Genomic DNA, 14,642 nt, shown 5'->3' on the forward strand with positions numbered 1-14,642 from the left:
AATGCAATTAAAATCTCATCCTGTAACAGAAGAAGGGAATAACCAGAAAATTTTGCATCTGTGCGGAACAGGAGTGGAATTCCTGCAGAATAGTTTTCTGCCTTTGATTGTCATAACAGGGTGAGTAAAAAAATGTGTGGGGAGGAAAGGGGGAGAGTAGTCACATTTAATATACCATTAAATATGAGTCTTGCTTACTAATAGAACATTCATTTACCCGGGAGAATGCGCATGGTGGGGATTTGACAGCAAATTTCTTTCTTTGCTTGCCTTTTTATGCATTCGTGTTGGTTTGGCTCTTTCTTATCTATGCTGGACATGTGGGATAGGTGCTGGCCAGCCAACTATTTTAACAGTTGTAACCGATTATTTACAGAACGTTTCAGGAAGAAGGAAGCAAAAGGAATCGAAACGCCCCTTTTTGATATAATAGACTGAGTCCGGACACAATGGGAAGTAAGCGCTCGTGGATTTTGGTGCGGAGTAGTTGCAGCAGTTGGCGCAGAGATTTTGATGGGAAGGTGGTCACGTGCAGACCTCCGTGGACATTTTCTTCTGGCGAAGTGGTAAAGTAGTGTCTTCAGTCGAAAGACCACGCTAGTCCGCCATTGTTTGCAGAGGCAATAGAAACGTTAAAATGGCATTAAGTCACTCCGGAAGAGAGATCATGAGGGAGTGAACTCTGTCTGCAGAGTTTCATTGAGTGAAGCCAAGGTTCGTCAGCAAAAGAAGAAGGAACAACGAGAATATTTTAATGAAAAGGTCCCAAGTGTCGTGAGCTCTTGTGTTTTAATCCCCACAAGCTAGACCTTCTGATGAAAAATCCCACTAAAGTTTGGAAAGCGCTAATTCTTTCTAAAAGGCTGGCCGGCAAGCTAGTCATAAGTAAAAAAGTTAAGCTTGTTATTTTTATAAATATATGAGTGATTTTTTCTTATTTCTTTTACCTAGATAATGTAAAGTACTGGTGTCAACTCTTGTATTGGGGTTTACTCATGTAAACCAAGAACCACCAGCGAATCAGTGTGAACCTTTATTTTTTTCGTGAAGTTATTTCTTGGTTTTCTTCTGTAATAAAAGAGAGAAAAGGTAATTGGTTATTCTTTCCTTCATACATTAAAAGGTATAATACTATTTGATATCAGTTGATATCAATCGAACTGTAGCTAAAAAGCAAAGCTTAGTCTAATAATAAAAATAATAACGATTAACACATTTTATCATTATACAGTGACCCTCTACCATTTAAAATGCACAGTTCAGTTTCATTTGCGGTGCTTTTGACCACGTGCCCTTTCTCGTGTTATAGATTTCCCAATGTATCTTTATTGGATTTGCCTGTATTTTATTAACCTGGCAAAAGAGGATCGTATTCATAGGTTTCTTGAAAGCATCAAGAAGTAGGCGCAGTGCGATAAAGAGCTTTGAAGGCAATTTAAAAGAGTATGGCTATGAATAATGTGAATGAGAAAAATAAATAAAATGCACCCACTGTTCACTCAGTCTGCTGTGAACACATAATTTTTTAAATTGTGGAATGTGCAAATGGAAATATTGATGGCGATGAAGTGGGTGTCGAGTAAAGAAATGAAATAGATAAATTTAAAAAAAAAACTGGAGTAATAAACACAGAAAATATACTGCAATTGTAAATACCATAATTCTTTTCTCTCTAAAACCTTTGCATGAAACTTATGTAAAATTATGTTTGTTTCATAATTACATTGTATTCTTACAATAATAAAAATTAACAAGAACAGTTGCCTATTAAACTTTTGTAAAAATGTTTTTTTTTTTTGTTTGCCTACTATTCTTACAAAATTAGGTAACAAAACATTTTCTTTAAAAAGCGTATTAATTTTTTGAACTCTCACCAGTTTTATTTCTTGTATTAAAAATTACAAAAATATACAAAAGAAAGAAGAAAACGATAAAGTACAAGAAACCTAATTTTGAAATATGATGAAACAAACTCAATAGACCTAAATATTCAAGCAGGGTTATTTTGCCCATGCACGCCTCCTCATCTAAGATGTCGCCATGTGCGTTCTCCTGGGTTAATCTAGATTTTGTATCCTGGGAAGGGGCATCACTGATACAAATGCAGTTTATTCAGCCAATCAAGTTGTAATGGACAATTTTAATTTGGAGAAACGTTACCATATAACTGCTTGCATATGTCATCAGTGGATAACTTTAGAAGCAATTTTCGTGGTTATATTTGAAATGCCAGATGAAGCTTTATTTCAAATGCTTTCAGTAATTGGAGATATTGATAGATTTAAAATGAAATACACACAGATCTGTCGGACATACTTTCATTGACAAAGCAACATTTCTGCTTTTATTTGCAGGATAATTGAGGACCTCGATTTTTTCTTAAAAAGTGGTGTTAATTTTGAACTTTTCAGTGCTATTTTTCTCAAAATTCGTATTTGATTTTAGCAAACGTTTCTGCTAAGTATACATAAAATTATACCTTCATTGTATTTTTGATGTAGTATTTTGAATTGTTGGTCTATGCCTGCTTGTGACAGTTTCATACATTGCTACTGGATTTTTGAGGAAGTTATTTTCCACTATTTCTCACGCAACAAATATTGTTGTTAATGGCTTCGATGTGAAGATATGTGACCACTTGATCTCCGTCAAAATTGTGCCACTTCACTCAGTAAAGTAAAATGTTTCTTGCAAGACAAATACCGATGTTGCTGCATCGTTGCGACTGTAGGTTTGCACTCGAACTTCTGTCAGATCCCTACCACTTTGCTTGGTGGTGCAAAATGTTCCCATAGCAGGTGAAAAATTGTGTGAAACGTCCATCCATTTAAATGTAGTTTCATGTAGCTGTTGGGATTATTTCATGTATAACACACACTTTAGTTTTGTTGTGGACAAAATTTTCAAATGTGTATGTTATACTTGTGTGCATATGGGTACATCTTATTTTTTAAGCCTAAAACACAAGAATGTAGGATTTTCTTGGTATTTATATTTTTTTAATCACTAAATGGGTTCATAAAAAAAAGACCACAGTTTGCATTTTTTGCCAAATTCCTGTCATTTCACGATTTCAAATTAAAAATCTGTTCAGAAAATGTTATTGTAGACTCGCCTCAATTAGTACTGTGGCAGTTTTTTTTTTCTTTATACAGCATATTTGCAGAAGATACAATTCAAATACAAGTGTATCTAAATACGCTGTATAAAACTCCTCTTATTACTAACTTTGTTGACCCTGTAAAGTGGGATCCGCTAGTGTTGCTCAGCAAATTGTCCATGACTATTTTCATTATTTTTCTGTTACATCCTATGTGCTTTTAAGTTATTGATTTTTATGTATGCTGATGCAGAAGTTGTGTTAAGTTTTCTTTTCATTCCTGAAGCTCTTATTGGGTGCACAAGCATGGTGATGCACATTTTGCACGGTATTACTCATGGTCATGGATCCCACTGTACATGTATGAAATCTTTGTTGCAACAACTAAATTTTTTTGCTGTTATTGCATTTGCGAAAAATCAAGGACTCTAAGCATAATGTATTACTTCCAACATTTATATCGCATATTGAACTATTGAAGATAATTTCATTAGGCAGTGGACTAACTATGTTGTCTTTAGCCTACATGGAATAAGATATATGGTAGATCATTTGATATTGGTTGTTGACCCATGATAAAGTGACAGATGAACATTCTTTAAATTACACTAAGAGATTGTATGTGACAGGCTTCTCCGTGAGAAAGTTATAAGAATGAAAATTTTGGTAAACTGAATGCCAAAAAGGTTGTACTCCCTCCAGTGGCAGCAATTAGGGTGGGTGTGAGGGGGTCAGTTGCCCCCAACTTTTTCCATCTTTTGCTCCCGCACTCTACTGTAATGTTATATACCAAAGGAATATAAACTTTCCTTGTCCCCCTCCCCTCCCAGTTATTTTGTGAAGTTCATGTCTAGTGTATCATAATGTTTATGAGTACTGTTTTCATTCATATTTACCTTTAAATGTTGTCTTGTTTGTTTTGTTAATAGTGTTAATGTGTGTGTTTCAAAGCATCAAGTAGTATTAATTAATTCATAAGTTGCCTCTGTGTGAATTTTTTTCTGGCTTAAAAAAACAACCAGTTCTTTGTAGTCCTATGAGAACTAGTGACAGTAATGAAAGCTATCTTCATACTTCCTAAAACATTATTTCAGAATAACGTTTGTGTTATTTAGATTTTAACAACATTAACCTTTCTTTTCTCTGTGTGTACTAGTTGTGTACCTATTTTTCTTTGTTTGAAATTAACAGTAACATTCATTGTAAAATTATCTTGTAATATGTGTTGTACTGAATAAATAAATAGATCGAGTACTTGCCTACTGAGTGTAAATTCATTGTTTTATCTTTCAGAAGGATCTTTATTTCTGAAGTCTGAAGAATATCCACAATTAGCTATTTTCACATCTACAATGGATGTGTTGTCAATCAATGATCTTCCACATGAAATGCTGCAGGAAATATTTTCATACCTTCCAGTTGATGATCTCGTACTGAGAGTGAACCGTGTCTGCACAAGGTGGCGAGACGTTGTGAACGATCCACTACTCTGGGAAAACATCCAGTTTTCTTGTGGACAAGATATTCCATTGTGGAAGGCTGGAACCATCATTTCGAATGCTCCACATCTACGTCATTTGGTTATTGCAGGACGGGGAGTAGAGAGGGGTGAGATAGAATTGCTGAGGGCTGCATACAACTCTTGCAAATGCATTAAAACCCTGACGATTCAGCGAACTTGCTTGAATGAAATTGACCTCATAGAGGAAGCTGCAAAGTGGTTACCCGAGCTGAGGGAGCTTTACATAAGTTCACTTCATGTCATTACTAGAATTATTCCAAGAAGAAATGTTGAGGTATCGTCCTCTGATTCTGACGATTGTTATTTGTCCCCATCCCCCATTTACGCCTTGCGCAGACGGCACTCCCTGAAATTGACTAAACTGATGCTGCCCTGCATTATCAATTTGGCGAGCTGGGTTCTTAAGTGGATAGTTGATCTGTGTATAAACCTTGAGGAACTGGATATTCGAAGTGCTTTTACCATTAAGAATGATGACATGAGGTACCTAATTGAGCAGAGAAGAAAAACGTTGGTTAGCTTGAAATTGTCAGGATTTTATCTAACTGACAGCTTCTATATGGAGCTTGAAACCTGCCAGAAACTCGAGGTTCTGTTGGTCAAGAATTGCTGGGGATTAAGAGATGCAAGTCTTCCAAGTATAGAGAGGTGCAGATTGCGTTGCCTATCCTTGATAGATGCAGGTGTTACATCTCACGGACTGTGGGAATTTTTCAATGTAGGCAATTTCTCCAGACTCATTACGCTCAATATTTCTCAGTGCGATGTTGATAATTATGTAGCCGAAGCTATAAGTCAGAACTGTCGTTTCCTACAGAAACTCTATCTTAATATGTGCCACCGCATTACTCACCGTGGAGTGAAAATCATATTGGATGCATGCAAAAACATCAGTATATTGGGTCTTGGTGGCATAGATACTTTCAACGAAAATATTGTGGATGTTCTTTCTTCCTGTGGGGTGTCCCTCAGATATGTAGAGTTGGATGAGAGGTTGAAGGTGACGTTACCAGACCTTGAACTCAGGATACAAGATGCAAGACAACTTGATGTGAATTGGATGCCATGATTTAATGACTATTCGCATAGCTAATGCTACCGTCCGATATATTGAAGAGTTAAAGTTCAAACTTCAAAGAAAATAGATTCAAGAATGTTGAGCAATTTTTTGCAAAAAGATGATATGTTTCAGTGTTTATTTGTACAGTTATAAGTATTTATTTTTGTGTGCATATATATATATATATATATAAGTAATAGTTTTACTGTAATAAACATAGAATAAAGTTATTGAAAGGATTGTTCCGGGATATTGGCAAGGTTTGTTCCGCATAAGTTTCCAAGTATCTAGAAGCTAACATCACTTTCATTCCATTTTATATTCAGTATATTAATCGGAAATCAATCTTCAGTGAACTGGTGAATTAAAACAAGAAGAAAATGAAAATACATGGTGGTGTAAATCGTATCTACCAATGTAAGTTGGCAACCCTTTCTGAATTCAGGTGTGCATGAGCAGGAATCTTCCATGCTTTGTCAGCTGTAAGGCTCCCAACCAGTCAGCCAAGGAACGCTGGCCGCTTCAGGCATGAATCAAAGTAATGGAGGCTTTCATCCGAACAGGTTTCATTTGACATATACAACATTTTCTAGGACAGTCTAGTGAGAATATCCAGAGCGGTACAGTATACAGAGATGGGTCAGACAATGGAGAACCAATGGTCAATGACAGTGTCCAAAAGCAGAAGTATTCGGCTCAGAATAGCTGTATTCTGTGCACAATGTCTGCTGACCTCCTCCTTAATGGAACACATTCGGATCAATGCATCCACTGCCATAACTCATGTCCAAACCATTCAATGCTGCATAGGAGACTGATTTTGGGCCTTGCAGCTGCCTAAGCATTGGAGATTCCTGCACATGCATGCCTGCGTTTGGATGAGTGTTGCCAACCAACATTGGTAGATATAATATGTGCCACCTCGTATATTATTTTTTTGCCTGAAACTAGGTAGCTAACATAATTTGAGGGAGGTGGGACCAATACAAAGACTATACGGAAAAACCTAGAGAGAATCAGGAACAAAAGAAGAAACTTTGTTAAAAAAACAATAGTGTGTGAAAAATGAGATTTGCTACAGTATTATTATGAATATTGTACTTACATTGCTCAGTACAGTAGATGGAAGGGGAAAAAATGTTTATCAATATTGAACTTGCACATGTCACATGTCTTCTGCTTCAGAACATTGTATCATTTCCATTAACAAACCCACTTATAGGAAGATAACTTGCATTCTCCTCCCTTATTGAGACAGGACTGTATTCCTTGCTTTGGACACTGCATATGATCTGAACACGCAGCATGTTTTACCCATAGCCCATTGGGACAGTTATTGGATATTTTTGGAAACTAGTTTTTCACTTTTTTTAATGTGTATGCAGTGAAATGATAGTGCTTCCTGTAGGTCGTGAACAATTTCTTGAATGTCACCTCCCTCCCCAGTACAGTTGAACAGCTATGAGGTTCCTGGGTTGGATACACACTGGTTAAAGACCTTTGTTTAGTAGATAATTGTCTTTGTAATCATCTTAATTTTAACATCCATGGTTGACATGGTTAACATCAAACCTGACAAATTCCTCACAAGATGAGAGATGATGTTTCCTCAGGAAAGGCAAATTTGGGAAACCCTGGTGCCTGAAATATGCAAAAACGAAGTAGGGTTTTGTAGACATTTGTCATGGCAATGTAATGCTGGAGTCTTCGTCACAAATAGGAGTTTGAGTTTCTATTCAGTCTTTTCTGGCTACTGTTGTTTCATTGCATGCACATGGATGTGCAGACTCAGATTACCATGTAAGAATATAGATTGTTTGGTTGCAGTTTGCGTGTGCGGTTTTCAAAGAGTAGGAATGCAGGATCAGTCGAAATTCATCATTTAACTTGCAAAGTGGGTGGTGTGCATAATAATATTATGGCGTGGTTCAGGTACAGTGCCTTGAATAATGTAGTGTGGAAAACGACCCAAGAAACTGGTTCCTGAGACTGATGACAACATAGATGGCAGTGCGATCAGCATAGCTGCTAATTTTCTTATGAAAGTAATGCAGCTCAGTTAGTTTTTGGAATATATTGTGTAGATTTGTTTGTCTTGAATGTGGAGTGATTTGCAGTCACGAAATGTTATTAATTTGGAAAGAAAAGTAAAATAAAATTAAAACACAAATAGCATGCGTAACACAAAAAGAAACCGCAATGTGATTCCGGACGTCAGGTGTTGGATTGTGTACTAGTGTTTATTTTTCTGTGTTATAATATAAATAGTATCCTGAGAGATATTTCATACCAAGGTGACAAACCACAAGTGTCGCTTTGAAGCGAGCAGTTGGTAATCAATGCAGCCTTTCGAACCATAGGAACACAAGCTCAGACTGCACCATTTCCTCAAGGAGATTTTAGATCAAAGCTACAAACGATACAGGTATTTCACACCAAAGCGACACGGATCCTTTTGTCCAAGCAACTTTCATACCGAAGCGACACACGACACTTGTCACTTGGAAACAAGCCAATCAAGAGCAACATTTCACATCGTAGCGCCATGACAGGCAGCACAGGCCAACGTTCGGTTGGTGAAATCCTCAAAACGATAAGGGTCGCATGCCGCTTGTCTCTTTGGTGTGCAATCTCCCTAAAGCAAGACACTCATTGCATCGTGCATGCGCGAACAACAAAACACGGCAACATGTTGCAAGCTATTGAAGAAAAGGGGCCCAGTATGAGCCACATGTGTGGGTCGACAAAGCAACATGTGTGGCTTATCGTGTTGCCTAGATCTGTTATTGTAACATGCAGTTTATCGTGTCGCCTAGATCTGCTGTTCACACAATTAGCAGCAAACTCTTGCTGGTAGACTGAAGGCACCATGTCGCTTGTCACTTAGTTGGGAACTCTCCCTGTGGCACATCACTTCGGTCTGAGCACCCTTCCTTTAAGGAGCTTTCAGACCGAAGTAACAAGTAGCACGCGAAAACGGCATATGAACGTGTCGTTTGCTGTTTGGACCCTCGTGCACAATGAATGCTATTTTACAATCTGGAAGAGTCTGTGTCACTAGTCACATCAGTGTGAATATCCCGTGTCGCTTATCCCATTGGTCTGAAAGTTTCCATACACTCAATGTCGATGCCACTAAGGAACTGTTGTGGGTTTTCCCTTGTCATTTCATGCAATCATCATCATTATCATCATCTCCACGATTAGTTTAAAGCGGAAGAAAAGAGACCAAAAATACAAATGCTTTAGTGTGTATATCTTTAAAATAAATGATAATGATGATAATAATGAACCTAATTCATACACAAAAATTTAGTTACCAAGAGCATTCAATGCGTATTTTTCCTCCCGTATTATTAATGAAAGTATAACGATAACAGGACGTGGTTGACTGTCTAGAATGTTCGGTAATATCTTCGCAACCACTGTACCAAATATCATAGCAATTAACACATTCATAGAAATGCTTCATGTAAAAGAATCTGACATTGCAGCGAAAACTCCATTGACTTCCATTATAAGCAGACGAATGCCATGGAACTGTACCGACACCAGTGCCTCTAGCGGTATCATATTCGAGTGGAACCAGTCAGACAGCCCACACTACTTTATTCAAGGCACTGTAGTTCTGGTACAGATCCTGTATGAATGAACTGAAAAGTGTAGCATGAAAGTAGCTCTGCATGTAGGTGAATTATTAAAACAGTATGACTCTCTCTGGCAAGTGCCTTAACAAGTTTCTGGTACAAGGTTTCTCACCATGTTAGAATTGTGACAGTTATGTGTCTCTTTCTTGCTGCAGCCACACTGGAATTTGCTTTCTAAATATCCATCATGGTAATACATTGCATTTTCTTAACTTCATGATTTCCATAGAAATTTTCTCCTTGTCCATCTTGACGCCGCCCATGATGACCAGTATTTTTACATCTTGTTTAGCCTATATTTTTGTAAAAGTAGAATATAGTTTCATAACTATAGTATTTTTCATTTTACATTTATATTTTTATAACTTGTGATATGTATTTTATATTCAGATAAAATTGTAATAAACTGTAATATCTAGTCTTTTCCATTGTGTATTTATGTTACTGTAAACCTGGATGTGTTGTTACATTCATAAATTGTAATGACTAGTGGTTTTTTTATTATGTATTGATTTTGAGATATTTAGGACTGAGTAACAATACTATGAAATTGAAAGAACTTAAGCTAGTTTAAACTAGAGTTTCTGGTTGGAACTACACTGTATCAGTGTACTACAGTTTTTCTTTAAAATATCTGTACTTTTACTAAACAGGATGTGTAGGTTCTGCGAAAGTTGTGTTGCATTGCATTTTTTCAGACTGCACAAAATTCCCCAACTCAGAAAAATTTAAACCAATATTGGTGTCATGTCAGCCATAGAAATATTGTTTAATTCCAACTATATCTGTGTGTGAGTTCTTGATAAATATGAAACTGTAGCTTCAATAAAACTTGCTTTCTTTATAGTACCAAGTTATGTTCACAGAAATAAAGATGTATGTAGTTGAAAAGTGCAGCAATGTTAATTCTGTAGTAAGCTCAACATTGAATTGTAATAATAGAGAATACATACAAAATACAATAAATGTATAAACCATGTATTGCTTTTAATTGTCTTTATAAATAAATATATTTGCTCTTTTCAGTCAGCTTTAAATGACAATTACTATTTTTTATCGTTGAGGAAGATGTGTTGCTTCTTGAGGGTGTGGTTGATGATTGATGCTTATTGTGCACCAATACTGTCATTCCATGCAAATAATAGCAAGCAAAAATTTTTCAGCAAAATTATTTAACCTGATTAATACTTTGACAGCTGAAACATCACTACTCTAACCTTTTTGTTGTGATTATTAATATTGATTTAACAATGTTAGCATTACGCATTACCTACGTGAAATTTCATGTTTCCGCATTGTCCAATTGTGCAATGCGGATATATGAAATTTCACGTAGGTAATAATTAAACCACGTTTACTGCATACATCATGAATGTTAGATATTGTTCTAAATGTATTCAATTTATGCTTACAAAGAATGAAAAAATAATCCTTCAGTAAAACTTTTTTTGTCTCAAATTATGACTGGTATTTGTCTGATATGACTGAAAAATTTATCAAATACCTAATTGTTATTGTTATGTAAAGTGGTCTCTTTTGTCAGTCAACAATCAATATCAAGGAACCTATCAGTATCACATATTCTAGTAACGTTATCAGATATGGCCATTTCCACCATGATGCTGAGCTTGTCATGCCAGAACTGACATTACCCAACAGCCAGTGTAGCTAGTATATGCCTGAATTTGTCCACTGCGATACTATTAATTTTATACATTAATCCTTGATTAAGTCTGAATGAATGGCACTCTTTGGCCAGACATTAGTAAAAATGTTAATTTCTCCTATCTGCATTTCTCCGAATTTCTTAAAATATTTACAATACTGAATTCGTTGTTCCACTATGAATCTTTGAGAATAATGATTTCTGAAAGTTGAATTTTTTCCAAAATTTTGGTAAATCCTGATATTTTTAAAGAAATGTGCTTTCATGTAACAAGGATCAAGCCAGGGATTATTTTCTTGTTTCTGTTCCTAGTGTTTTGGTATCCCACACATCAATTTTTATTTGTAGGGCCCGGACCTATAAAACTGTAAAATATGTATGTAATTATGTCAGAAAAATGCAGATATATTCCCAGTAAAGCCAAAAATATGCACAAAAGTACTTTCTAGTTTCTCATTTGTTTTGCTTCTTTTTCCTCTTGAATTAACAGTAACCTGGCCTGGCTCTATCTGTTACTTGTTTCGTTACTGCCACAGATGAATAAGATGCAAAAACATAATATACTAACAATACGGTTCATTCGAAATAACACATCTTACAATAACTACCATACAATTTCAAGTTATTTTCCTGTACCATGGATATAAGGGAAACTCTTCTTTTCTCATGAATGAGAGATCGGATGTTCAGATTAAAATATATATAAGAACACAATTTATTTCTTGTTTAAATATGTACAAATCCATTACAACAACCCCCACATGATCCAAATTCAGTGACGTGTGGTGACGTCGACACTTGGGGTAGCAGTCAGTGGCGTGCTCAAGGGGGTGGTTGGTGTGGGTCACACCCCTCCTCCCTTTAGGGTCAGTATTCCTACAAAAAAGAAGAATGTCAATAACAGGAAAAGATTGCAAAATTATGAATGAGTACTAGAAAAAAGTACACGTAACCCCCACCCACATTCGAAAATAAAAAAAACTATTTGATTTGACTCTAAGGCAGAGATCCTGGGTTCGAATCTCGGATTGGCCATTTGTGTTCTTTGTGTGTGTCCCTTCATCAATTTTGTCGTACCAAAAGTGGCGGAAAAGTGAAGTAAAATAAACCTAATTGAGCAATCAATCAATGATTTGATTTCATTTTTGTTACTTAGCGTCGCTTTTTTGGCACATTTGGTTAATTGCAAGCACAGGGAACGCCCATGCCCGGGTCGGGGTTCGAACCCGGAACTCCTGGTGTCATAGCGCGCTGTGATAACCACTCCCCCACGCTTGGTTGATTTGGTGACAGGTAACAAAACACAACACACTTTTTTGTAGTTTCTTCAATGATATTCATTTGACTTTTTGAGTTCTGAGATACATTTTTCATTCCAAATTATTTCATTATTCACTGCAACACATAGGACAAGAATGCGCACTCATCACGGGTTCGAATCCTGGCCTGGATTGTTCATATGAGGTCCCTTCATCAATTTCATCATATCATCACTCAATCCTCATTTTCACGATAACCAAATGTGGCAGAAAAGCAAAGTAAAATAAACCAAACCAACAACAATATGAACACGAGTTCTCTTGCCCAAATAAATACATCCGTATTTATGACTGTTAGAGACCAAGAGTAGTATATTTAAATAAAACACTACTAAAACGAGAGTCAGAGAGAGCCTGAGCACATATTTGTAATTTAATCATTATATATTCGATATTTGAAAAAGAAAAAAAAGAAAGAAAGCATAACATTATTGTCTGCACATAACACGTTCCCATACATACATACACACATATTGTACAACGTGTAAAAGGTTGTGTAAATACAGAGAACATAAGTACTGCAGAAAATTTTACCCTGTGTTCTTTAGAGGATTTACAAAAAAAATATGAGAAACCAATCCCCTATCTGCCCTATAGGAGATAGACTGGGGGACCTGAAAGCCTGGGCTTTCAACCATTGCAGCGGGGGGCGAGGGGACAAGGGAGGTAGAGAGAAATCTTCATTTTCCTTGGGCCGGCCGTTTCTACCTGGAAACTGGTCTGGCGGAAGAAGAGCGACCTAGGGTATCCAGAGCCAGCTTTGCCCGCGGAGAACACCGATGGACGAGAAGCGCATGGAAAAGACAGTGTTGCATATGAGCTGTGGTGGCTTTAACAAGACAATAAATATTGTGATTTGAATATAATTCGAGATGTGAGATTGATTGATCTATCTCTGCTAGACTAGCTACTCCTCAGTGCACGTCACTGTCCAAATTAGTTGAAATGACTTATTTTTTATATATATGTAGAATAGAGGTTCGTACGTTGACCTAGACCATCAGAACTACATCTATTTAAATAATGTTACCCAGTGACTGCTAGCCACAGCCACTATTAAAAATGCAGTTTCTTTCATATAAAACTTTAACTTGGGTGCAAACCGAGATTCTGTACGTTGGCCTAGGCCTAGACCATCAGTACTATCTCCATGAGAATGGTTGACTCGTGACCGCTAGCCTGCCTAGACTAGCCACAGCCACATACCAGGACCTATAGAACTTCCAACGTCTCTCCTTTTGCCTAAGCAACTAAAAAATTCCAACCCCCGCTTCTCAATAGAATCCCTTATATAGGTGATTCAAAAAAAAAAAAAAACAGTAAAGGGAACTATTTTCTCTCCCCTCCAGGATTTGAAAGGACAAGTTTTTAAACTACTCCCTTCTGAAAAAACTTGCCATCCCACACACGTAGGCCAGCTCCCCAGCCGGTTAAATTTGAAACTGCATTAGAAAGTAAGCTGTCACTAAATAAAACATTAATAAAAAAACTAATAATAAAAAAGGATCATGTACTGGTTCTACCATTACACATGAGTCGGAATCACTTAAACTGAAGAATGTAGTGGAACATCATGAAGTTCACTGCAATTATACTAACTTTAATTTACTATTTTGTCAAATTTACACCTTTGTGGAAACTGTGGTGGACCTCTCTCGCGTCACTACTGGCGCAGAAACTTGTTTTTGTTATCCTGCTCAAGAGATAGTAGTGGTTGTGTACACACTAATACGTGTGTGGCTCAAACAACAAGTGATCTTGAAATCCCTTATTCGGTTGACGATAGAGATGGGCTAGATTGTACTGAATGTTATGATCACAAAGTTCCTTCGCACTTCTTTTTTATGCTGAACACTATCATCCTCTTGAAATTGCTTTAACCAGCATCAGTTAAGCATTATCTGAAGGTGGGTGTTTGTCTTGCTGAACTCTTTCGGAGGTGTTTCCGACTGAAGCGACACAGGAGTTTCACAATGAAGTGGCAAGCGACTAGGCCTGTTAGGTCTATAAGCATGCATCTACCGTGAATGTGCAAGCAACAGTCCATTGTAACACAATGCATCTTGTTTTATCCATTTGGTTTGAATGGTTGCATTTATTAACAAGGGTTTGTTTCCAAGTGGCACATGTCGCAGGTTGCTTCAGTTCAAAAGCTCCCTGAAGACTGAAGTTGCTGAAGAGAAATTTTGTTTAAAAATGCACATTACCTTTTCTTGAACAGACATCATTCCAGGAAATAATATAGTGAGTACAGATTTCCGAAGTAAAAGTTTTGGGGTTGCCCTTTTATACTCTATGGTCAATTTGATATTCTTTTCTCAGTTTTGA

General features: G+C 36.7%; 1 protein-coding gene across 7 annotated transcripts in view; it reads left to right on the plus strand.

The window, feature by feature from the left end:
- The window catches only part of LOC145989991 (F-box/LRR-repeat protein 21-like), a 163,210-nt gene that overhangs the window by 124,089 nt on the left and 24,479 nt on the right, over nucleotides 1–14,642 (plus strand). Inside the window, exons 2-3 of one of the 7 annotated variants that reach the window (XM_083125564.1) lie at nucleotides 30–120; nucleotides 4,394–6,090. The exons of 4 other annotated variants lie outside the window; for them this stretch is intronic. In XM_083125564.1, coding sequence (XP_082981690.1) covers nucleotides 4,453–5,691 — 1,239 coding nt within the window. In that variant the 5' untranslated portion in view covers nucleotides 30–120; nucleotides 4,394–4,452 and the 3' untranslated portion in view covers nucleotides 5,692–6,090. Of the gene's footprint in view, nucleotides 1–29; nucleotides 121–4,393; nucleotides 6,091–14,642 lie in introns of those variants that run through there. 2 more of the 7 variants (XM_083125565.1, XM_083125566.1) reach the window with 2 other exon arrangements.

The sequence above is a fragment of the Lepisma saccharinum genome, chromosome 7 (genome assembly GCF_977018435.1).
Source record: "Lepisma saccharinum chromosome 7, izLepSacc3.1, whole genome shotgun sequence".
In the NCBI taxonomy this organism is placed as follows: domain Eukaryota; kingdom Metazoa; phylum Arthropoda; class Insecta; order Zygentoma; family Lepismatidae; genus Lepisma; species Lepisma saccharinum.